Source organism: Pseudochaenichthys georgianus, chromosome 3 (assembly GCF_902827115.2).
Source record: "Pseudochaenichthys georgianus chromosome 3, fPseGeo1.2, whole genome shotgun sequence".
NCBI lineage: Eukaryota > Metazoa > Chordata > Actinopteri > Perciformes > Channichthyidae > Pseudochaenichthys > Pseudochaenichthys georgianus.
Genome location: NC_047505.1, coordinates 13566887 through 13592860, shown reverse-complemented (window position 1 = coordinate 13592860; position 25974 = coordinate 13566887). Strand labels below are relative to the sequence as shown.

At 41.8% G+C, this 25974-nt stretch overlaps 1 protein-coding gene across 1 annotated transcript in view; it reads right to left on the bottom strand.

Annotated features, from left to right (window-relative positions):
• itfg1 (integrin alpha FG-GAP repeat containing 1) overlaps positions 1–25974 on the bottom strand; it is a 214889-nt gene that overhangs the window by 154617 nt on the left and 34298 nt on the right. Inside the window, exon 7 of the mRNA XM_034105187.2 lies at positions 20802–20851. Coding sequence (XP_033961078.1) covers positions 20802–20851 — 50 coding nt within the window. The remainder of the gene's footprint in view (positions 1–20801; positions 20852–25974) is intronic.

The window sequence follows — 25974 nt, the reverse complement described above, 5'->3', positions numbered from 1 at the left end:
CCCGGCAGCTACTGTCCAAACTAAATGCTGCGGTGATGAAACGCCATATCATGGATTATCAAGGATTATCTCTGAAACAGTCTGGAGCTCAAAGGCTTTCTCTCTTGCCGGTTATACCACAAGGTGAGTTCCTTTTTACTTCCTGCTTCTTCACACACATGCTCTCCAGTACAGGTTAGCTCTGAGTGTTAGCGATGCTAATGTAAACACCGACCATATTACGTCCAAAACAGTCGGACATTGTTTCTGATAGCAACTTTCTGACAATGCCGTGGGTCTGTATTTCTGATATTACGTCATATCGGACACAAATCTGGATCAGCTCCGTTGTAGCCCCGTTTTTAGAGATTTGGGTACGGAGGAAAAGAGAGAGGGTTTTATTTTCTGACGTTGCGTGAGTTCCCTGACACACCGGGGACACGTATTTATGTATAAAAGACATCAACAAGTGCATTTTGCATGATAGGTCCCCTTTAAGAAGCTGGAAACATGTAATGCTACAACAAATTACTTCAACAGGCGATTGTGAAAATAAACTAATCGATTAATTGACCATTCAGTTCACCTGTAACTGATTACATTTTTAGAATAAGAAGCATACTTTATTCACACCGCAAGTGGAAATTATGTTTTCACTGATACAGTAGTAGGGATGGGTATCGTTAAGGTTTTAACGGTACTACTACTTTTATCGATACCGCCATAGCCGCGGGAAGTAGGGGTGCTGGGGGTGCAGCAGTACTCCCTGTTGGCGAGTGGTGTACATTTGAAAAACTGAGTGACCACCTAAATAAAAAAGATTAAACTACATAAAAAAAAATTCTCCAACAAACAACCCAATAAAAAGAGTGGACCACCAGCTACTCCTCAGCCCCCCACCTCTACAACTAGAGTAATATGACACAGAAGAGACTGACACATCTGACTTTAATGCATGTCCATAGTAACATTTTGGACAATGTGGATGTATCTGCTCTAATGAGGGTCTTCATTAGTGCCACCCAGGCTACATTTGGAGTTGTGTGAAGCCCCAACACAAGGTAAGACGATATTTTTCCTTTAATGCTGCTGCCGCTGTGCAGTGTTTTGCCTTGTCAATCAGTTAAAATTGAATTCATAGTTTTATTAATATTGTAAATAATATTTTCTGACTATTGGTAATGTTATGTAGGTTTGTAAGACCCATAGTTAGCATGTGGGCATGTGCAGCTGTTGCTAAGTGATTTAGGTCTATAATGGTTTATTAAGCCTAGTTAAGGTGAGACACCCCAGGTGAATAGGGTAATTTATCCAGTTAATTACCTACAATAAGGCAATTGTTTCTTATATTACAAGTTTTCTGAATATGCAAATTATCCATTATCTCATTACATTTGCGCATATTTTAACACATTTCAGGAACCGAAATTTGAACTTTGGATAAAGCCAGGTTCAAAATTCTCGTTTCATTTTGTAGTCATATTAGCATCTAAGGCTTTTACAGAAGGGATTTTGGATATCTCTTTTTATCACTCCATAAATAAGAAAATACTGTCAACAGCCCTATAATATCAATTTTCGCCATGTTTCTAGGTATAAAATCTTATATAATTCAGGCTATGAATGATATATGAACAAATCCTTCTGTAAAAGCCTTCATAATATTGATAGGAATCTAAATGGAAGGTTTGGTGTATGTAAGTGTAACTGAAGTGGAAATTTCGGACTCAGAGTAGGAGAAAAAACAAATTATGAGAAAACGACCTTTAAAGATTGCAGTGAGGCGCTAGCTAAACCCTCCTGTTCTTTGGATGACAGCTTGCACCTCGACGCACTCCGTGAAGGTATTTCATGTTCGGTGTCATTTGTTTTTTGTATAACCTTGCTTCGTGCAAGTGACAATTGTTGTCGTCTTCTCTGTGAACGTTTTTTTCGCCGTTCTTTTGCCATTTTGAGATTTCAATTTCTAGCGGACAGCTAACCAGGAAGTGTTTTAGCACACCACGTGACGCATCTGAACGAATCACGTTGTCAGAAATTGACACCAGCCAATGAGATTTCGTTTCTTTGTTTAAGACCCTTTTGTGCTTTCACGATTGGTTGCTGATACAAAGGAAATGACCATATTTGGATCCGATGAGATTGTGCAGGAGAGACGGAGCTTTTCCAACGATGACATTGTGCAAACAGCGATCGCGGTACTTTATGTTACGTTAGAAATGCTAACTTTTGGTGAATTTAGGAGAAATATAAAGATGCAAATAGACAAACTATAGTAAAATGAACACTTAAATGTGTATTTTGTACGTTTTTATTCCAAAAGCCTGAAAGAAAACATGTTATGGAATCAAAATAGCACAACATCTCAAAATTGACCAGTGCATGAAAAACGATGTTTTTGCCTGCCGTGTCTCGCCTTTAACAAACAATTTATGCGGCTCGTATCGCTGACAGCCGGGCCCGGCCCGGCACCGCCTTTTTTTTAAATGTTTAAGCGGCTCCCTCCCCACTTTTGGCAGAGCACCCCCTGAGCAAAATGACTTCCCGTGGCTATGCATACCGCTTATTGGTCCGGTCTCTTATCGGTTCTTTTGGAGAAAAAAAACAAGGTAAACTAACTAAAGAAATTGTGAACAAAACTAACATTGCTTTTTATTTAAATTAAATACATAATATTTCACATCAAAAGAAACAACAACGTTTTAACAAATCGTATTAAATAATCTGATGACAGAACTGTAAACAGAATAGCTGAAACTTTAACAAAATAAATAACTCAGTTACCTCTAATCATTAACCCATGTTTGTATAATGTAGTTAACTCTGTGTGTTGCTGCTAGCATACAGAACACCTGACGTGGAAACGTTACTCGTGGATGGGGCTATAGAGCTAAAGACAGTCGAACCCGGTGCATTCCTCCGTCTGAATGTGGTGCACTTTTGCTAAATGTTTAGACAAATTGCTCGTGTTACCGCCCTTACATGCTAAACTCTTATTGCACTTTAGGCAACGAGCATTATCCACATCGAGACGGGCAAAGTTTAACCACACCTCGGAGCGTGTTCTCTCTGCCATCTCCACCGTGTCTTTGTGTTACTGCATGTAGCAGCCGCGTGTGTGGGTTTGCTATCCTGGCTCCAAAATGGTGGAATGAGCTCCCCATTGACATCAGGACGGCAGAAAGCTTACACACCTTCCGGCGCAGACTGAAAACTCATCTCTTTCGACTCCACTTCGAGCGATATAATTACTAACAAATAACTGCTAACAAAGCACTTATATACTAATAAAGGACTGGCTTATCTATAGCCAGTTGAGTAGCACTTGAAATACTTGGCTCTATGAAACCTGATGTACTTATATGATTCCGTTTTCTTCAAGGTTGTGTCTTCCTGGTCGAATGTACTTATTGTAAGTCGCTTTGGATAAAAGCGTCAGCTAAATGCAATGTAATGTAATGTGTGTGTAAGCTGCCCCGCCCCCTTGCAAGCAGGCGGGCGATAGAGATCGAAAATACTAAAAATAATCATGGACGGATTTTGCAGTCTTTTTGCGTATTAGAAACGAGTTGGTGACACAAAACATGCAATATAATGTTTCGGAGCTTAACGGTACCACGGTCTTTAATAATTCATCCCCGGGGCCCGTTTAATACCGGGGCTCGGTACCCATCCCTAGTATACAGTAGGGTGGCCCTTAAAATTGAAAGTCGGAAAGTCTTAGCTCCAACCCCCAGGATTCATTCTATTAGTCAAGAAAACTCTGGTGAATTCTTTCCTCAATCTGACAACATTTACCCCTCCCTCATCAACCTTGAAGTTTAGCCTCAGTTGCAGCACCGTGACTGCTGGTGTGGCAGCCCAGCTCGATGAGGGATTGAGGAAACAATTCACCAGGAGAGTTTTCTTGACTAATGGAATGAATTCTGGGGGTTGGAGCTTAGACTTTCCGACTTTCAATTTTAAGGACAACCCTACTGAGGCTAAACATCAAGGTCGATGAGGGAGGGGTAAATGTTGTTGGAATTCGAATAAAATTCACCATCAATCAATCAATCAATGTTTATTTATATAGCCCAATATCACAAATGTTACATTTGTCTCAGTGGTCTTCACAGTGTGTACAGAATATCAGTATGACAATACGACACCCTCTGTCCTTAGACCCTCACATCGTACAAGGAAAAACTTCCAAAGAAAACCCAGTTTAAAGGGAAAAATGGGAGAAACCTCAGGGAGAGCAACAGAGGAGGGATCCCTCTCCCAGGACGGACAGACGTGCAATAGATGCCGTGTGTAAATTGAAAAGATAATACATTTGCAACATAGGTAGTCCAAATGTTTGGAAATGCATGTGTGTATAATAGGAAGATGAATCCACGAGGATATCCATCCAGGACCTATGATCCAGGACCACAGTCACGACTCAAGATCCAGCGCTCGCGATCCAGGACACAGGACCGCAGGATCATCCATGACTCCGGATCCCAGCGTATATAGACACCAAAAAGAAAGACATTTGGGGAAGCTGGGTTAATCGGAACATGAGTGTACACGGGTATAGACAGAGAGAAGGAAGAAGTAAGATGTCCCCCGACAAACTAAGCCTATATCAGCAAAACTAGGGGCTGAATCTAATCAGCCCTAACTATAAGCTTTATCAAAAAGGAAGGTCTTAAGCGCACTCTTAAAAATGGATAGGGTGTCTGCCGCCCGAACACAAACTGGAAGCTGATTCCACAAATGTGGAGCTTGATAAGAAAAGGCTCTGGCTCCCATTGTACTTTTAAAGATTCTAGGAACAACCAACAACCCTGCATTCTTGGAACGCAATGCCCTAGTAGGACAGTAGGGTATAATGAGTTCTTTAAGGTAAGATGGCGCCTGCCCATTAAGGGCTTTGTAGGCGAGAAGAAGAATTTTAAATTCTATCCTGTGTTCTATAGGGAGCCAGTGTAAGGCAGCCAGAACAGGAGTAATGTGGTCCCTTTTCCTAACTCTGGTTAGTACATGAGCCGCAGCATTTTGAATCAGCTGAAGCGACTTGATTGACTTCTTAGTACTCCCTGATAATAAAGAGTTACAATAATCCAGCCTAGAAGTAACAAATGCATGGACTAGTTTCTCTGCATCGTTTTGAGGCAAGATATGCCTGATTTTTGCAATGTTAAGTAGATGGAAGTAGGCGGTCCTTGAAATTGATTTTATGTGGGCGTTAAAGGATAAATCCTGATCAAATATAACACCAAGATTCCTTACAGTCTCACTGGAGGCCAAATTAATGCCATCCATAGTTAGTATGTCTTTAGATAATTTGTTTCGTAGATTCTTTGGGCCAAGTACAATAACTTCAGTTTTGGTCGTGTTTAACATCAAAAAGTTTAAGGTCATCCACGTTTTTAAGTCCTTAAGGCAGTCTTGAATTTTATTTAGATGATTAATTTCATCAGGCTTGATTGATAAATATAGTTGAGTATCATCCGCATAACAATGAAAGTTTACAGAATGATTCCTTATAATATTGCCTAACGGAAGCATATATAATGTGAACAAAATAGGTCCGAGCACTGAGCCCTGTGGCACTCCATGGCTAACTTTGGTTTGCGTGGAAGATTCATCGTTAACACGTTCAAACTGAGAGCGTTCAGATAGATAGGACCTAAACCAGCCTAAAGCAGTTCCCTGTATGCCAACTAAGTGCTCTAGTCTTTGCAATAGGATATCATGGTCGATAGTATCAAATGCAGCACTAAGATCGAGCAAAACAAGAATAGAGACAAGTCCCTTGTCTGAGGCTATTAGAATATCATTTGTGACTTTAACCAGAGCTGTCTCTGTGCTATGATGTGTTCTAAAGCCAGACTGAAAATCTTCAAATAAATCATTGTTTTTTAAGTAATCACACAACTGTTTTGCGACCGCTTTCTCAAGAATTTTTGAGAGGAACGGAAGATTAGAAATAGGTCTATAGTTGGCTAAAACCTCTGGATCGAGGTTGTGCTTTTTAAGAAGCGGTTTTATCACTGCTACTTTGAATGATTGTGGAACATAGCCTGATAATAAAGACATATTCATAATATTTAATAAAGAAGTGCTAATTAATGGAAAAACTTCCTTCAACAGCTTAGTTGGAATTGGGTCTAACATGCACGTTGATGGTTTAGAAGAGAGAATCATTGAATGTAATTGTTCAAGGTTAATGGCTGAAAAGCATTCTAGTTTACTATCTAGTGTAATATTAGAACTTACGATTCCGGGAGCTGTTGATAACACTATACTGGTCGAAGGCAAGAGGTCATTAATTTTGTTTCTAAGAGTAACAATTTTATCGTTAAAAAAGCACATAAAATCATTACTACTGAGTGCTAAGGGAATAGAAGGCTCAATGGAGCTGTGGCTCTCTGTCAGCCTGGCTACAGTGCTGAAAAGAAATCTTGCATTATTCTTATTCTCATCTATTAATGAAGAGTAGTAGGCTGCTCTCGCTTTACGCAGTGCTTTCTTATATTCATTGAGAGTAATATGCCAAATTAAACGAGATTCTTCAAGTTTAGTGGAACGCCATATCCTTTCAAGTTGTCTAGACTTTTGCTTTATTTTGCGGGTTTCGGCATTATGCCATGGAGCTAATCTATGTTGTTTTATTTTCTTCTTTTTCAAAGGAGCAACAGAGTCTAATTTTATTCGCAGCGCATCTATAGCACTATCAACAACATGATCAATTTGGGGTGGTGTACATTTTGTATAAGTTTCCTCCCCTACATGCAGACATGCTATCGAGTTAAGTATTGGTTGAATCTCTTCCTTAAATGTGGCTATAGCACTAACAGATCTGCTGCAAGAGCTTTTGACTAATGCTTTGTAGTCTAGTAACAGTACTTCAAAAGTTACTAAGAAATGGTCGGATAAAGCAGGATTATGCGGTTCGACTAATAGTTGCTCAATTTCAATACCATAAGTCAGAACAAGGTCGAGAGTGTGATTATAACAGTGGGTTGGTTTATTTACACTCTGACAGAAACCAACAGAATCTAATATAGAGTTAAATGCAACAGTAAGGCTATTTTTATCATCGTCAACATGAATATTAAAGTCACCTACGATAATTACTTTGTCTGTTTTAAGAACCAAAGTTGATAAAAACTCAGAGAATTCTGATAAGAATTCTGAATAAGGACCTGGTGCACGATACACTGTAACAAATAAGATTGGCTGCAAAGTTTTCCAGGTCGGATGCGTAAGACTAAAAACGAGGCTTTCAAAAGAGGTATAATTACATTTTGGTTTAGTATTGATAAGTAAACTTGAGTCAAAGATTGCTGCAACTCCACCTCCTCGGCCCGTGCCTCGAGCAATATGAGTGTTGACATGGCTGGGTGGAGTGGCCTCATTTATGCTGACATATTCTTCATGTCTCAACCAAGTTTCAGTGAGACAGCATATATCAATATTATAATCTGATATTAAATCATTTACCAATATTGCTTTAGATGCTAGAGATCTTATGTTTAAGAGACCACATTTAATCTTCCTGTTTTGTTGCACTGTAGTAGTTGTTACATTTACTTTTATTAGGTTATTATGTATGACACCTCTATTAGGTTTTACCTTAAATTGTCCTTGGGCAGACACACACACCGCTAATATTGGGTATTTTATTGGGTTCGGGATTCCTATGGGTGACTGCCTAGGAGAGAGCGCAGAGAAGCGTGTAAGACTGCGACTCTGCCTCCTGGTCTCAACTCCAGTTTGTCATGGATTACGTCCACAAAGCCCTGAAATGTTTGCCGAAATGAGATCTGCACCTTTCAAAGTAGGGTGAATGCCGTCTCTCTTAATCAGACCAGGTTTTCCCCAGAAGGCTGTCCAATTATTTAAGAAGCCCACATTGTTTGCTGGGCACCACCAAGACAACCAGCGCTGAAATGATGACATGCGGCTATACATGTCATCATTGATCAGATTGGGGAGGGGACCAGAGAAGATTACGGTGTCCGACATTGTTTTAGCATAACTACACACCGACTCCACATTAAGTTTGGTGCATTCTGATTGGCGTAAACGAACATCATTACCACCGACGTGAATAACAATCCTACTGTATTTACGTTTATCTTTAGCCAGCAGTTTAAGATGCGCCTCAACGTCGCCCGCTCTGGCCCCCGGAATGCATGTGACTGTGGAGGCTTCGGTCTCTAAATTCACGTGTCTCATAATAGAGCTACCAATAACCAGAGTTGGCTTCTCAGCGGTGTCTCGCTGAGTGGGGAATATCTGTTAGATACGTGAACGGGTTGGTGGGGACCTGCGGGTTTCGCGTTATGCCCCTTCTGAACAGTCACCCAGCCTCCCTGCTGCTCGGGAGTTGCCGGGGGACGGCTAAGAGGAGCTACATTTTGCCGGTCCGCACATGCTAACATGGGCTTTACTTTAGCTGAGTTACTTTCTAAGATGCGGAGCCGGGCTTCTATGGCTATGATTCCCGCCTCCAACCTAACAACTATACTACATTTAACACATGTATCCTTACCAGTAAGGGAGGCCGGGAAGTAACCAAACATGAGACAGTAAGAGCAGGAAATAGCACCAGAAGGTGGGGAAAGAGCCATGGCTAGCTATCAAGCTAAAGTAGCTACCGTTAGCAAACCCGAAAAGAGTGTAGGCAACTGTGGAGTTACAGTCGCTAAGAGAAGGAGAGTTGTGAGTGCTTAAAGAGCCTGTGACACCATCCCAACAACTGTTGTGCAATGAAATATTGGGCTACTAGTAATCTCGAACCGTCAGTTTAAAAAAGAAAAAGCGATACCGTTCCGTTAAATATCAATAATTTCGAACATCGCGGGGAAATTCCTTGACTCATTTTGAAGTTTTGGGGGAAGCCGGAAGTGACGTCAATGCGGGAACGCTTCGAGAGCCAAACACGGACAAAGTGTGTGTTGTCATGCGTAGAAATGGTGAATTACTGAGATTAGGCACGTTAATAACGTTTTAATGAAGTTGACTACAGTATATTCATATTTGTCAGTGCTTTTATGTCAATTCGGCGACATAAACATAAATGATCGTGGTGAAGATGATGATTACATTAGGATTAAAAATCGGGAGTGAGAGCTGCTGAATTTCCTCCCGTCGGATGTGATATAAAAACAAATCGATTATTTTTGTGGTTGTAAACTCAAGTGGATGAAACTACATTTATTAGTGCTTTCATGTCAATTCGGCGAACATATGATACATTAAATGATGAGTGAGGATGATGATTAAAAATCGTTTGTTTGAGCCGGTCTGCATTTCCTGATGAGAAAACAAACCGATGCTTTTTGTAGTTGTAGTACACCAACAACATGGATTAAACGTGTGTTTTTTTTACCACATTGTTGGGGAAATTAATGGATAAAATGCACGGATTATTATTATTATTCCCACTCCGATCGGGACACTAGGTCCACCGTTTCCCCGCAGCGAGGCTCCCCCCGTTGACAATTTACGTGGGCTGGGTGCAGTGGCGGACTGGCCATCGGGACGAATCCCGATGGGCCGGTACCGAAGTGGGCCGGTCGGATAAATCACCAGCACATCCCCCATAGGCGGCGCGTGAGGCTCAGGTTTGGGAAGGCTAAATAACTTATTTTACCTGACGCTGCCCGCCTCCGGCGTCTATAGAAAAGAGATCAACTCAGTGTGCCGAGTTTAAATCTCTCAAGTCATATTACAGGATAAAGGAAATACAGTTTAAACTGCCGTATGCAGAGAAGACGCTGACGTGTCGCACTTATCATTCATATTACATCATCAATCAGATCATCGATCATATAATATCATAATATATCATATATTTCCTGATCTGAGTCAGCTTCTCCAGCCTCATCTGGCCGTGCAACACTCACAGTGTCACAGACTGTATGCAGAAGTATTATTCAACACATTATGTTGACGAAACACTCGAGACAAATGTAATTAAAGTCAGATCCACTCGTGTCTTAGACGTGAACGCGCTCTCAGCTGGAGAGAGAAACCCTGGCTTGATTTACCGAGTTGATAACCAGCGTCGTAGGACCGCTTAGCGAGATCTCGTTTGTTAGTTTGTTGTTGTTAGTTTGTTTGTTACTCAAACATATCCAGGGTCTGTTGAACTGGCTTCGTAGTACAGGGCACAGGTGGCGAGCAGCGCTAATGTCAAAGACACAGACATTATACATTATATTTGTATTTTACCAGGATGCAGTGACACACATATTTACATATTTACATTTACTATCTACAGCACCCTGACATCCCCCACTCCCCCCGTTGACAATTTACTAGCGGTACCGAAGTGGGCCGGTCGAGAGTCCCGGGATGATTTGTAGTCCCATTCCACCACTGGCTACATGACCATATGATCGCCCATATTGACGCACCTCATTCCTAAACTTCTAACAGATACAACATAAACCGATCCTTCAGCCTCATATGAGCTCTCAGACACGTTCAACATTAACCTGTCATCGCTGTCTGAGCTTGCTGCTGTGTGCGCCGTCGTGCGTTTACATCTGACTGTATATATATAAAGGTTTACATGCAGAAGCTGGGATCCTGGACGGTGCAGCTGGAGCGCTGTGCCCGCAATGACGTCACCCATCATTTGGCGGGACTTGAAGAATCCGCGAGAAGATCCAGAAAATGGTCAACATTGAAGGATTAATGGTTATCAAAGTACAAATATCCAAAATCAGTTCAGTAACGGTTTTCAAGGGGACAATATGTACTCAAATTGATGGGTTTGGATGATGGGGGAAAACCGTGTCACAGGCTCTTTAAGTAAGGGATAATGTGCTGCGACGCGGTCATTATGGGGAAAAGAACACCGACAGGCTGATCAGGAGCCCGACGCGAAGCGGAGGGATCTAGATCGGCATGAAGGTGTTCTTTTCCCCATAATGACCAAGTCGCTGCACATTATCCCGCTTATTACACGGCCACATTCTCAACAAAGTAACGTTATGACTCCCAATATTAATTGAAATGCTTTTATGGATTTAGAAAATGATTTTATTGATTTAAAAAATAGTTGTATGTATTGATTTAAATTGACATGCATCCGCGAAGAAAAATTATCCGTTGTTACTGTTTGAACTAACGTAGCAACGGCAGGAACTGCTTCGATAGCGTTTTTGAGGAGCTTTCTGATTACAGATTTGAAAACATCGCTGCTTGCTTTAAAAGTAGCACAATTCATGATGTCAAACCTTGGAAAGTATCTAGATATCCCTGCCCTGATGCCAAAGTAACTGGCAACTGAATATGTGTCACCGTTTGATGTATATGTCTGGACTGCTGCGTAAAAAGGAGGGTTTCTGCCCGTTACTTCTCCGCTGTTTTCTTGTCCCTCTTGTCTTTTTCTTTTCTTCACTGGGGACTCATCAGCCACTAACTATTACTCCAAATTACTGTGCTCTCCAAATATATTAAAATGAATGTTGAAATCCTCCATGTTGCTATCACACGACAGCGGAAAACTAAAGACAATCAGACAGTTTGCTTGCTTTTCAAACTGTTACATTTGAAAAACAGTGAGAGCGTCTCTTGTCAGTTTGAAAAGCCAACGGTAGGACCTGCTTGCGTTTTTGAGGAGATTTTTGATTACAGATTTGAAAACATCGCTCCTTGCTTTAAAAGTAGCACAATTCATGATGTCACACCTTGGAAAGTATCTAGATATCCCTGCCCTAATGACAAAGTAACTGGCAAGTGAATATGTGTCGCCGTTTGATGTCTATGTCTGGACCGCTGCGTAAAAAGGAGGGTTTCTGCCCCGTTACTTCTCCGCTGTTTTTCTTGTCCCAGTTCGAAAAGCAAACTGCATGCAGTTTGCTTTTCGGCCCAACTGTATACAGTTAAATCGACCGGACTTCTTTCTGAAGATGTGAGCGTCCTTAACAACGGTCAATAAGTCCTTGACAGCGGTCTGTCTGTTCGGTATTAACAACGTGTCACGTGTTCTGAATTGACCAATCAGAATCGAGTATTCAACTAAGCCATGTAATAAGCTGTAGTAACGTGTGATTACAACGTCAGGCAGTTGCCGTGATCAAGAGTTTTAAAACGATCGATTAAGTTTAAGTTAATAAGCTATCAGCAACAGAACAGGCACACGGGATACCCGGAGATGACAACAACAACAACAACAACAACAACAACAACCGGAAGTTACAACGTGCAACGTGCTCACCGCAATAGGTTCCTCCTTCCGCTCAGTCTCACGAGAAAAACAGTGAGAGTTTTCTTGACTATCATAACACATTACGGTGGTTGGAGCTTAAAATAAATGAATTTGAAAATGTACATGGCACTAAGGACCACCCTAGTAAACAGTTCACCTGGAACACGCCCTGCAACAGTTGGGAATATATTGCATCGCTCAAGGACACTGTTTTTTCTGTCAGTTGCCATCCAGTTCAGCTACTGCGGCCCTTTTAAGATCTCCTGTGAGCCCTGAAGGCCAATAAACTCAGGCCGCATCACTCGATGGTCGTAGCACACACCGGATAAACTGAACAGAAAATAAGAATTAGACCAGGGGCTGCTGCTTCTCAGGTGGGAAGTAGCGCTGCAGCATGTGCCGACATGACACGTCATCTCAGGGTTTCTGGGTCTTGATCGTAAAGATATATGAGCTTATAAAAACTATGGGTGAGAGAATTCTGAAACACATCGGATACCATCGCCTTGTGGTGCCCTTTACAGAGGGCAGGGTAGAAAGAAGATAAGCATATTAAGGGTGTGTGTGTGTGTGTGGGAGCAGATGTTATTGTATGCAGTAGGTAACTGTTGCCTGCTGATACCAGCATTAGTGATTTATGAGAAAGAGAGGGACAGAGAGATGCAGGGATTGAGTCAGGGAGAGCAACATATGTATTATGTATAAGTGCTGCATGTGTGGTTAAATTCTGCAGTCACCATTGAGTGCAAGCCAGCCATCATTTAAACATACAACATGTTTAACATTTACATTACTATGTTATTATATATATTGCTGTCTACTGCCATTACATTTCATTCAATGAAAATGAATTGAGAAGCAAAGAGGAGAAATAGATTGAGTAAAGATGAAAGGAAGATATCTTTCTCATTTGAGCAAACTTAATTATTATTTAAATAGGATATATAATGCTCATTTTCAGGTTCATATTTGTATTTTGGTTTCTTCTGGTACATGTCTCCATGCATCAAAGTTAAAAAAGGTCTTTATTGTGCAGCACCTCTTTTCAGACCAAACAGTGACACCATATTGATTTATGATCTTAGAAAATACGCATTTTGTATGGCAGGAATAAAGTTATTCAGCCTCAGCCTCAGAGGTGTATAATACTGTATAATACTGCCAGACACCTGTCAGAGAAAGCACCCACTTGATCATCTTAATGGTAGTCCCACACTCCCCTCCCCCCCCCCCACCCTGAGACAGTTAGATTGGGAGTTTAATGAATAGTGCTGCCAGTGTGAGGATCTGCTGGATATATGATGCTGTGGGGCCTGAAGTTCCCTTTGGTCAGTTAATACATCAATAGTGTGTCATCTGAATGAGGCTTTGGCACGTCTTCTCATGCTTGATCGTGGCATAAAGAACTTAAAACATTTCATTCCCGCTTTCTCTCTTCGTTGGAGTCGTTTACCGCACTGTTGTGCTTAAAAAGAGCTGAGTCAGAAGGCAAAGCTCTCGATCTGCAGGTCCAACCCTCACCTATGGTCATGCAGGGTGGGTCATGACCGAAAAGAACGAGATACAAACGGCCTAAATGGGTTTTCTCCGGAGGACAGCTGGAATCTCCCTACAGCTTCATTCACATGATCTGCGATATTCTCTTTGCTCACTGCAAGGTTGGGCGTGAAGTTGGGTCAGTTAAGTTTTGTTTCTATGCTTATCTCCCCTGCTATCTAGAGCCGCTGTATACAGTTGTCATCCGATTGGTTGCACTTTGAAATGTCAGAGGTACCAGGTAATTTGAGCAAACAACTGATGGATGGATGGGAGGGATGGATGGATTGATTGATGGATAGATTGATGGATGGATTGATAGATGGATGGGATGGATGGATGGATGGATTGATAGATGGATGGGATGGATGGATTGATGGATTGATAGATGGATTGATGGATTGATTGAGGGATTGATTGATAGATGGATAGATTGATAGATGGATTGATGGATTGATGGATTGATTGATTGATTGAGGGATGGATTGATAGATGGATAGATTGATAGATGGATTGATGGATTGATTGATGGATTGATAGATGGATTGATGGATGGATTGATGGATGGTTTGATAGATGGTTTGATGGATGGATTGATGGATGGATTGATAGATGGTTTGATGGATGGTTTGATGGATGGTTTGATGGATGGATTGATGGATGGTTTGATGGATGGTTTGATGGATGGATTGATAGATGGATTGATGGATGGATTGATGGATGGTTTGATGGATGGTTTGATCTCATAATGTGGAGATAAGCATGTTTTGGGGGAAAGGGAATCTCTTTGGTTTGACTGAAAATGAGCGAGGCAGTTAATACAGTACAGTAGAATGCAAACATTACTTAACGTCTTCAATAGTTATATTGCGTTTTGCATTTTTGTAGAGCCACTGTAAGAGTTGCATTCAATCTGATACAGTAAGTGAAAGGAGTCATTATTTCTTAAATTTCATTTAATTTAATTTCAAACCTTTATTTAACGAGATTGGTCCCATTGAGATCATAGATCTCTTTTTCAAGGGAGACCTGCAGCATATAGGTTCCACATGAAACATAAAACAATAAAGGACATTATACATTATATTTACAGGATACATTTACATAGTTATAGACATTTAGAAGTGCCCATTGTATCAACGAGCATTTAATTTAGCCTAGCTTTAAAAACATGCAGAGGAATGAGATTGCTCAGTTTCAATTCTTGCTGAAGATTGTTCCAAGCAAGTGGAGCTGCGCACATAACAGCTGTCTTACAGACAGTCCTTGCTCTTGGCACATCTAACAATACTACATCATGTGACCTCAGATAATAGCTGCTTGCAACTCTCTGTGTTATCAGAGAGCAGATATAATACGGGAGTTTACCCATCATGGCTTTATAAATAAACGTGTACCAATGACTGAGCCTCTTTACAGTAAGTGATGGCAGACCTGCCTTGGCATACAGGGTACAGTGATGAGTAAGCGCTTTACAATTTGTGACAAATCTCAGTGCGCTGTGATAGGCGGCATCTAACTTGCTCAGGAAATGGGCAGGTGCATTCCTATACAACAAATCCCCATAGTCCAGCACAGGTAAAAAGGTCACAGTGACTAGCCTTTTCCTGGCCTCAAGCGAGAAACAGGACTTATTTCTGAAGAAGAAACCTAGCCTAACCCTCAGTTTTTTAAGCAGGTTATTGACATGAAGTTTAAAAGTAAGACAATCATCAAGCCAGATACCAAGGTATTTGTAACAGGTAACCACTTCAAGTACTTGTCCTTGCATAGTAACAATATCCAAAACAGGCTCTGGTGTCTTTTTAGCTTTTGAAAATAGCATTACCTTGGTTTTATCAACATTTAAAATAAGCTTAAGTTCAGCAAGCTGAGTTTAAATCTTAAAGCCAGAATGTATTTGTTTTTCATTCAGTCTGCTAATTATTCTCTGCCTAAATAGTGCTGACTGAAACACTAACAACTCTGGGGTTATTGCTGCAGTAGATTGGTGCCAGAACAATTATTGGCCACCGGACGTGAGGATAAATCACATAATTAATATTATTAAATGTCAATTTATTTGTTTTTAGTGCTCCATGTAGAAATCTGCATTTTATTACTGTGATATGAAGCTTTCAAAGTGAACACATAATGTCACATAATGTTACCTTTAAAGCTATTGGCATTGTGCAGGCTCTGTCAGTAAATGAAGCCGGATGTTAAATCCAATTATTCATGGCACACACATTGTGCTTTTAGAGTTTCATTATTTGCATGATGACGCTTTGAATGCTGATCAGGCCAACAGGAATGTCAGAAGCGTATTTAAGCAATAGCTCACGACAGGCCGTGGTATATGCTCATTATATCACAGCTAAGGGGCGTGGTTCGGCCCGACGCGCCAGTTTGCTTTTCAGCCCAACGGTATACTGTTTTTCTCAGACGCGGAGGGATACTGACTTGTTGTGAAAAGTAACTTACAATTCTACCCGTGGTATACGCTCAGTATATCACGGCTCAGAACCAATCCGATTGCTTGATTTGACTTGTCCGTTTTATAAGTTGGTGATAAATCACTGGCAGAGGATTTATTTGTCTGCGCTCAACCCTATTTGTTTCAATTAGCCTGGACATTTGTAAACACTATTGAATGTGCAAACTAACTATTTAGGAAAGAGGGCATGACAAGAATCAGTGATTACTTTTAAATACTATGATAATATGTTTTTAATGCTTTGAAATGACTTGTCCTATACTTAATTAATAACATATGCAAGAACACAAAGAACATTTATCAAATATAGAGATACAGTATATGTAATGCCTTTGTGCTTAAATGCAAGTGTGTTTAAATGACCTATGCAAATGGATGACATCAAAAGCAGGGAGGATCAACTCATGTCAATTGGATCAAAAGCTTCTGATCCTTCACACACACGGCTTGAATATGAAAGGATTACAGTTCTTGTTTTAATCCTCACTTCTGTGTACTTCCTTACTTCAATACAATTATTTTAGTTCTTCCTCCTAAAATACTATGGCTTGTGTGCAGAGAGGCCCTCTTGTGCTATCCAGTGCTTAAACACGTCTTGGTTGTTCTGAAAGGATATAAAAGGGACATCTTGAACATCTTGATGTGTTTTTTTTTATATCACACCTTAGTTTATCAATATGTACAGATGCGACCAGAGCCAGTTTCTCCCTACAAATGAGCTCAATTATTGTATTAGCCGTTGTAGAATTGACCTTTAAAAACACGTAGCTTTATTTGACGGCCAATGGAACACCTCTTTGCACTCATTTCTGCAGCTTGTTTCCCCCCCCTACTGTGACTGCGTTCTCTTGTGTAATCACAGGAAAACAGGGAGCGGAAGGAGACTTGGGGGGGGGAGAAAACAGAGAAAAGTAATTAAAAGAGAGTGCTGAAGAAAGAGGAATGTGCTGGCCTGTGACCGATAGATGCAGCTGCATTGAACCGTATACAGTGGAGGGATTAACAGGGCTCGAATGCTCCGAGGATGCTGGGAAATGCCTGTTTGTGTATATAAGCGTAAGCATCTGCATGTTCACCCACAACAATATCTTGTCATTTATTTACGAATGTGCGGACATGACTGCTTGCAGGTGCATTTAGGGCAAGATGGACAGGAAAAGAACAGAGGCATTTGGCGAAAGGAAAGGATGGTTTTTCTTCATGAGCTGAGGGATAGCATGAGAAAGAGGGAGACAGGTAAACTGCAGAAGGACTTATTTTAATTGAAAACAACTATTTACATTCGTAAAATCTGCAGTTATAGGCTGATACGGTTATTACATGGGTTATAATAATAATACATTACATTTATATAGCGCTTTTCCTGATGCTCAAAGCGCTTGTTATGAGTTTGACAACTTTCTAACAAACGAATAGGAGAACATACTGTATAGTTATTTGTAACTTTAAATGTTGAATCATTGCAGTTATTTTTTGTAATTCATTAAGTTTGCAGTTAGAAATGTTTGTCTCACTGATTAACTAAACACCAGCAAGGTTTGTTTTAAACATTTCAATTCCTAAAATATCCTCAAAAATATCATTTGTGTTACTCATTAGCATCGGTTGATGTAACATAAAACACACCTTATAAGGAAGCATTACCAAAGTTAACTAATGCAAAGTTGTGGACATAAGAGTAATAATGTATCCCTTTTATAGTTGATGTATCATTGTGATCCAATTGTATTGCTGAGTTATGGTGACACTTGTTGCTTCAAAAACAACAGAACAACGTCTTTGGAATCCAAAGACGCACCAAACTCATCAATTGAATGCGATACTGACCCCTCCAGCAATTAGATGAATTCATTATTATGTTAAATAAACAAGACATAGCACAACAAAATAATGCTTTATACATGAGGGGAAATGTCACTTTGTGGCAGGCTTTTTCACATCTTAAAAGAGACGAGCTCTGTCTTACTATCCTAATGTACACGTTAGTTTAGCTGCTATAGGCTTGGACTGTCGGGGGACACCTTACTCCTTCCTTCTGTCTGTACTCTCATGTTCCCAATAACCCAGCTTCCCCCACATTTCTTTTTGGTGTCTATATCTACGCCGGGATCCTGAGTCGAGGCTGAACCTGTCTCTGCGGTCCTGCCTGACTCTCACCATACTACTTCCCTGATGGCTCCCACAGGACTGCTGACATCCTCGTGGATTCATCTTCTTATTACAGACACATGCATTTCCTAACATTCGGTCTATATGCTGTCAAATGTATTATCTCTTCGATTTACACACGGCATCTATTGCACGTCTGTCCGTCCTGGGAGAGGGATCCCTCCTCTGCTGCTCTCCCCGAGGTTTCTCCCATGTTTCCTTTAAACTGGGGGTTTTCTCTGGAAGTGTTTCCTTGTACGATGTGAGGGTCTAAGGACAGAGGGTCTGAGGACAGAGGGTCTAAGGACAGAGGGTCTAAGGACAGAGGGTCTAAGGACAGAGGGTGTCGTGTTGTCATACTGATATTCTGCACACACTGTGAAGACCACTGAGACAAATGTAACATTTGTGATATTGGGCTATATAAATAAACATTGATTGATTCGTATTTGCTTTGAAGAAAGGCATGGTTAAAACAATAAGCACTGAAATAGTAAAGAATAAGGCCCATTTTCACTTACACAATGTATTACATTAATCATATCAATCTTTACAAACATCTAATACATGTCTCAGATTATTTAAATGTTAAGCTCACTGACATTGACCATGTGATAATGAAAGCATGTTCATTTTTCTTAGTTTCCGGTTAGTTACCATGCCAACGTTTGCATATGCATACAGTTAAGACTGACGTTGCAGGTGTTTGTTCATCATTAAAAGTATTAGATAAACAGAATGTATATATATGGGGGATATGAATGTCTGTAGTATATTTGCTGGCAATCCTAAGTAATAATATTTGCCTAAATATCTCGATAAAAGCACACATGTCAACCTTATGGTTGTAGGAGAAGCAAGGGGTTCACCTAAGTAAGTAGCATTGATCCCCTGGGGACTTTGGATGCCTGTTCAAAATGGCATGGCATTCCATAACATACATGTAAATACATTTCAGTGGTGAACCATCAGACATCCCTTTTCTCTTGGCCTGCGGACCTAACGTTCCACCAAAACATGCTTTTGAAAAATCCTTCAAAACTAACAGACAACAAGAAGGGCTGAAAACATATCCTACCGAGGCAGAGGTTAAAATAACAAACATTTCAAATGAAACAGAAACGTCCATTGCATCATCCTCTCACCTCATCAACATTCCCGCCACGCACCCCACTTGTTCTTGGGGTGAGGCACTTTATTTGCTCTGTTTTGCTCCTGCTCGGTCTCTCGCTACCCTCACACATTCTGTCTCTTTTCTCCCACCTCCCCCGTCCTTTCTCCCATTTCCCCTCTCGGTGATAAGATAGACTATTCTGTTCGGCTTGTGCCTCGACCTGCTGAATTTCAAATAGGGCCCTTCGACAAAAACCCAGAGCCCCGGTGTCCCCCGTCTGCTCTCCCAGAATATTAACTAGTGCTGCAGCACCGCTAACAACTCTGCACCCTAAAGCCCCAGCAAAGCCTTGCAGATCTCTTTGTTGCATTGAGGAGATGTAGTGAGGGGTTGAGTGAGGGTCGTCCGTCTTAGATCACAAGTTAAAATACCTTTGGTTGAACATGCACACATAACCTTCTCATCACAGGGGATATGGGTCTGAGTTACCTACGCCAAAGAGGTTATGTTTGGGTCTGTTTATCGGTCAGCAGGATTACGAAAGGTAGTATCCCAATGTTCATTAAACCTGGCAGAAGGGTGTATCCCGGGCCAAGGAAAACTACCTCAGAAGGGTGAAGCCGATGTGAATTAGAGTGCAAATACATAAACAACCCTTTGCTCATGGAAAAGGCCTCGGTGGAAGTCTGAAGTAAATAAATGATGTCTTATTTTAGACTAGAAAGTGATCACTTTATTAAGATTTCATCTGTTCAGGTAACAGCTATAATGGTTCCCACTGGTCCAGTTACCAAACAAATGGAAACATTGTCCTACACATCAGGTTACATCTCACATTTAGACCAACTTAACACCCATTCAGTAATCCAATCTGTTTGACCCCTTTCATTTAGATGTGCAACTTGCAATTAAGGCCTTATAATTAACATCAAAAACAACAACATTAATAGCCATCCATCCATCCGTCCATCGACCACCACTTATCCAGAGTCAGGTCGCGGGGGAAGCAGCTACAGCCGGGGCCCCTCACTTCCATCACCCTGGCCACATCAAGCCGCTCTGACTGGGGGATCGCAAGGCTGGAGCGTGGAGATAGAAACCCCCCACCTGGTCCTGGGTCTGCCCCTCGGTAGTGATATGTTGATCAGCCATGCAACATGTAAGTATACTCCAAAGGGAGTATACATGTAGGCGGACTATGCATCATAATCATGCCACCTGCTGAACAGCTACAGTGATGTAGTGAACACGGCTGCCCTGACTGAACCGGACTCTTTCAAGAAAGTAGAAATGAGAGTTGGGACCGGGAGACGAGAGTAACACAAGTCCAAAACAAAGCGCATTACCTTGTTGATCCAGGTCTCAAATGCAGGTCCTTCAGTCGTCAGGAACAAATCTGCAGTGTGACAGAGACAGAGAGGGAGAGAGCAAGTTATTAAGTGATACACCGGTTCATCTGGCAAATCATAAACAAACATGCAGCGGGGACTATTGATCTGGAGTGAAGAAGATTAGAGCGAATGGCAGCATTGAACATGCACACTGCACTCTGGCTGTGAAGCTTTGTAATTGATTATGAAAAGAGGAACAACAGATCAATATAAAGTCAGTAATTGGTTGGAATGCTAATGTGGCTTTGTCTACACCGGAGAAGTAACCGGACTATAATGCAGACTATAATCAAGGCTTAGAAAAGCAGTGATCACTTTAAATGGCGAGACATGGTTTTGGTAAAATGGAGAAAAAAGGGGTTCTCAGCACATCTCCACGGCTACTGACATACACCAAGAGCTGTCACCTCATCAGGCATCACTGATCATATCAGCACTATTCAAACACCATGCTTAGGATTCACAACATGAAGAAAAGAATGGCATCGATCCGAAATATTCAACATTTCAAAGCTTGGTTTAGGACACTTGGATATTGTTGGGGACTAATTTGCCCTGCATGTCCTCCTCCTTCGCCCTCTGACGCAGCTGACCAGCCGTTATCTAGGGGAGTTATTGTTGTGGGACACCTGGAACACATCCTTCTCGGGGTGCAGATGACCCCGAGCCATAAGCGACAACAACTGTGATTCAGTGTCCTCAGCTGTTTAGTCTCTCTATTGAAGAATGTTGATTATTACACTCTGAACTAGTTCAAACCTGGAGCGACAGGAGGGTCGTGGCATCTCAACCGTGTGGTCAGACCGTGGCCCGTGACACGTCTTGTGAATTCTCCGGCCGAAGCTCCAAATAAACCGTCAGTGTTTGCCATCAAAGCTCCAGCTCTCCTCGTGTCTCTCCGAGTCCCGACTCTCCATCGCTACTGAAGCCCCACAGATATGTTCTGACAATTCTCTTCTCCTGTGGCACCGACTGTTTACAATACATGTCGGGTTCGTAAAGCACAGACATGAATGTATAAAGCAGTGGCGAGGGGGGGGATCTCCCGCTGAAGGCAACAGGAATTCGCTCAGCCGCGTGGAGGCTTCACCCCCGGTAGTGCCAGCAGCCCGCTCTTTTGGAAGCTTGCACATTGCTCGCTCTTGAAGCTTAGGCTGGGCTTCTTATGCTGTTCTTGTGTGAGGACGTCTACTTTCATGGCTGCACTCTTTCGGACTGCGGCTCTGCCCCAATAATTGGACATTAAATAAATATTGGCATTGATCTTCCTAAGGGCCCTATGTTGCCGTGCTCTGCATGGGAACATGGGAATGATGGAGAAATGGGGGGGAATGAAGGGTGTGTGTGGATAGATGGTCATGTGTGGATCCTGTATATCACCGCTGGTAGAACTGCAGTGGCCACTGCGGCTGATAACACGTTCAGAATGCCGCAGCATGACTCCTTAACAAAGTGAAAAGTAAAAAGTATAATAGATGAAAACTTTCAGTAAATGACTCGCCATCTCTTTGGCTGAATTCCAACCACTATTAGCTGAAAGTGTTCCTCTTTGAGAAGAGTCAACCTTGTCCTTCCATTTTCTCCTGATAAACAAAAGTTCCATAAAAAATATTGTGTGATGCCTCACAATGAAAACAATATATAACCAGATACACATGAGATGTTGTTACATGTGTAGTTTCTTTGCCAACTGTTAGGATCTCAACAAGTTATAAACTCTTGAAATCATTGTATTCCCAATTTGAGACCCGCCTTTGTATTTACCCACAGGACATCTTGAAGGTTTTACATAAGGGCTGTCAACGTTAGCACATCGATGTGCGCAACTACTCTGGAAACCCTGGCTTTACATAATAATGAAAAGAATCCCATTACCAAGTTTGACCCGATAGTAATGCAGAAGACGGTCATCATGAATTGCATGGCGGTGTAAAGGCAAACACAGGGAAGGGATCAGAGCAGGAGACAAGCATTGCATTACTGAGAGCACTGGGCATCAGGAAGAACCATCACTGCCTCGATGTAATGCACCCGTATAGAAGTTGCACAGGAGTGGGAGAAGCTGGGGACCCACTGCAGTAACAGATCGTGATGGCAGTATGATAGCGGCACAGAGCATTTGCCCTGTGTCGCTCACATTACACAGAGGGCAACCACAGCGGACTAGTCATGATTAATTACACATTAACCTTAATAAATGTTTAAGCAATTGACACAACTATTCTTAATGAATAATATCGACAGATGTCTGGCATTTCATGTAGCGGAATGCCGTCATTTTCTGTGTTAGAAAACCCACCAACGCTAACCTGCCCACTGACATCTGGAAGTAGCACACAGCCCTCTTAAATTAGATTTAAGACTCAAATGCAGAAGGAGGTAAAATAGTCCAACTTTTGAAGTTGAAAACGTTGTGGACCTCCAGACATGCAGCCCACACATGCTCACAAAGGCAAAGAAGATAACAAGTGCATGCATATTTTATGCATATGTGCACACATACACAACACTTACATGACAGGCTAAGTCATTTGCACACTGTGTACGTGCACACCCGTGTCACTGTGTTTGAAGCCACCGGGTGGTGTGTTGATGAGCTCAGTTAATCAGCCAATCAGGCCCCTTAGACAGAACCCAGCCGTGATTGGCTGATTAGGTGCGATGGTGGTGAGAGGCATGGGGTAGACGGAGAGAGATACAGAGAGATCTTCATCTTGTAAACACTTAACGCTCTCGCGTAGGGCTCTGCCTCACATCTCGCCTTCTTTTTAACCGTGTTCCGTAGCGCCAAAGTCTGTTTTCCGTGTCTGATTTATCTTCATCAAGTCTAGATGCCAATCCAGTAGTAAACTTTCCTTTGATGCTCCCCAGTGTCAGGCAGTGTATCGGGTAGTGATTTCATATCAGCCTTGGGCATAACAATAACGTGCAAGCTGCTCTCCTTGGACACTGCAGCACACCCTGCTCTCTGATCTGTCCGAAAGGCTTCCCCTTTTAGGACGGTGTCAAGGGGAATATTCACTCGCAGAAAGTCAATTCCCTTTGGTAAACGGAGCTTTAAGGTAATCTTAATGGGATCCTTGAGACATTATCCTCCTTCAGTGCATTGTCCTCCTGCACGCTCCCCTCCCTTCCGCTCGGTGCCTGGCAGAACGTGTTCTCCAACAGCCTCAGAAAGAGCTGCTAGCTAGCAACATAAACCTAACTGCTGCCACCATAACTCTCTTTAACACAGTTTGACGGCTTCAGAGACTTTAACGAGGCTGCCAAGGACCTTTTTGGGACTCGTTTAAGTAAAAGAGATATTTTAAAAGAGTACAAGAACAAAATAAGATCAGAAGAGAAACAAACCGACGCTAAGTAAAAGTCTTCCGTTCAATTGAATTGTCTGTTTGCTTTGCCGCAGCTCAGTTTGTGTTTCTTTGTGTGCTTTGCAGAGAAACGCACGTCTTTGCTATTGTGTCGGGTCTATTTTCATCCAGAAAATCCTCACAAACATATATACACATATTCAGTCATGTTCCACTGTTCTTAATACCGGGAGGGAATGATCAAGCCTCACCCTTATCAAACCTAAATATTTACCATTTAATTCAACAAGTCAGTGTTTCGAATAACGTATGAACTCTTTAGGTTTATGGTTTACAGGTTTATCATCAACTTTGTTATTGAGAAATCTTGCCTTTTTGTCAGTTTGGCAAGGTGGCTTTTATCTCCACAATACCCCTGGGTTACTGTTAAGGAAACAAAGTCGGTTAAAGATTTATGTTTTTTGCAAATCCAGAAAGCTTCATGCAATTGGAAGAAAATAAAAGCGATTGAATACATCCAAATCGGACCCAGCACCTGACATGTAACCGATTACAAATGGTTGAATGCTTTGTCAGGTTTGTACAAAGCACCATCTTTAGGGGTCACCACTGGGGGCTGGGAGATGGAGCCTGCTGGCACCGACTGCACGGGATGTGGCTATGATGGTGTGACTGCTGCAGGTGGAGCCTGAATGAAAGGGTAGTTCAATCGTTTCATGCATCAACAGGCACTTGGGAGCATTGCTGCATACGTGGACCATATGTTGAAAGCTTTTCGTGCCTACAGGGGGAGCCGCACGAGGTTTGATCGTTTGCCTCAAGTTACGTCGTTGAGTTGAAGGCGTTAAGTCTCAAAAGGTTTTTAATAAAAGCCGGCACGGACTTAGAAAGAGTGAGGGTATCACAACTGCAATTTATGGTTCAGGCTACTAGCGTTGTCAACACAAGATATCTGCCATTACCAACATATGGCAGCAGTGTTGCACTGTGGTTAATGTAGGCACAAAGAAAAGGAGACAATATCAAATCAAATCAAGTTTATTTATAAAGCACATTTTAAAACAACTTTCGGTCGCGCCAAAGTGCTGTACATGAATAAAAAATATACGGAACATATTGCAATTTGTAGCATTTAAGTTAAAAACAACAAATATAAAGGCAGACACAGTTAAAATACAAAATGAAAAATGTCATGCTCTGCTCACTTTTAAAAGGCCAGAGAGAAAAAGTGTGTTTTTAGAGAGGATTTAAAAGCCCCTAGTGTCTGGGCCGACCTCACAGGTAAGGGCAGAGTGTTCCAGAGCCTGGGACCAGCTGCTGCGAAGGCTCGGTGCCCTCTAGTTTTTAGCCTGGTTTTCGGCACTACCAGCAGCATATCTCTCGCTTTTAAACAGTCCGTTTCGAGTCCAACAACATAGGAGTGTTATACTACATTGATATAGTACTTTTTTAAGGCTCACCATCAGAGGCAGCTGCACATTGCCTCAGGACGCAACATCTGGATCGTTGTGGACACATAACTGAAGCAGCTTATTGGACATTACTCGAGAAAAACCTACATCCTGATCACCTATCACACGTCGGGACCACATTGTGAGGTGAGACTGCCGACATCATGACAAGCTAGCAGTAATCCTGTTGGACCTGTGGGATTGTAAGTGACCAACAAGACCGTCAAAGCCTGCTAATCCCTTCAAACCATGGCTCGGTAGAAAGGGAGGAGCAGGAGCGCTGCTGTGGTGTTGTCACCAGTCAGCAGTGGGGCTTTAAACACAAGCCCGATTGCTTTGATTATTCCTTTTTAAATGCTCCTTTGA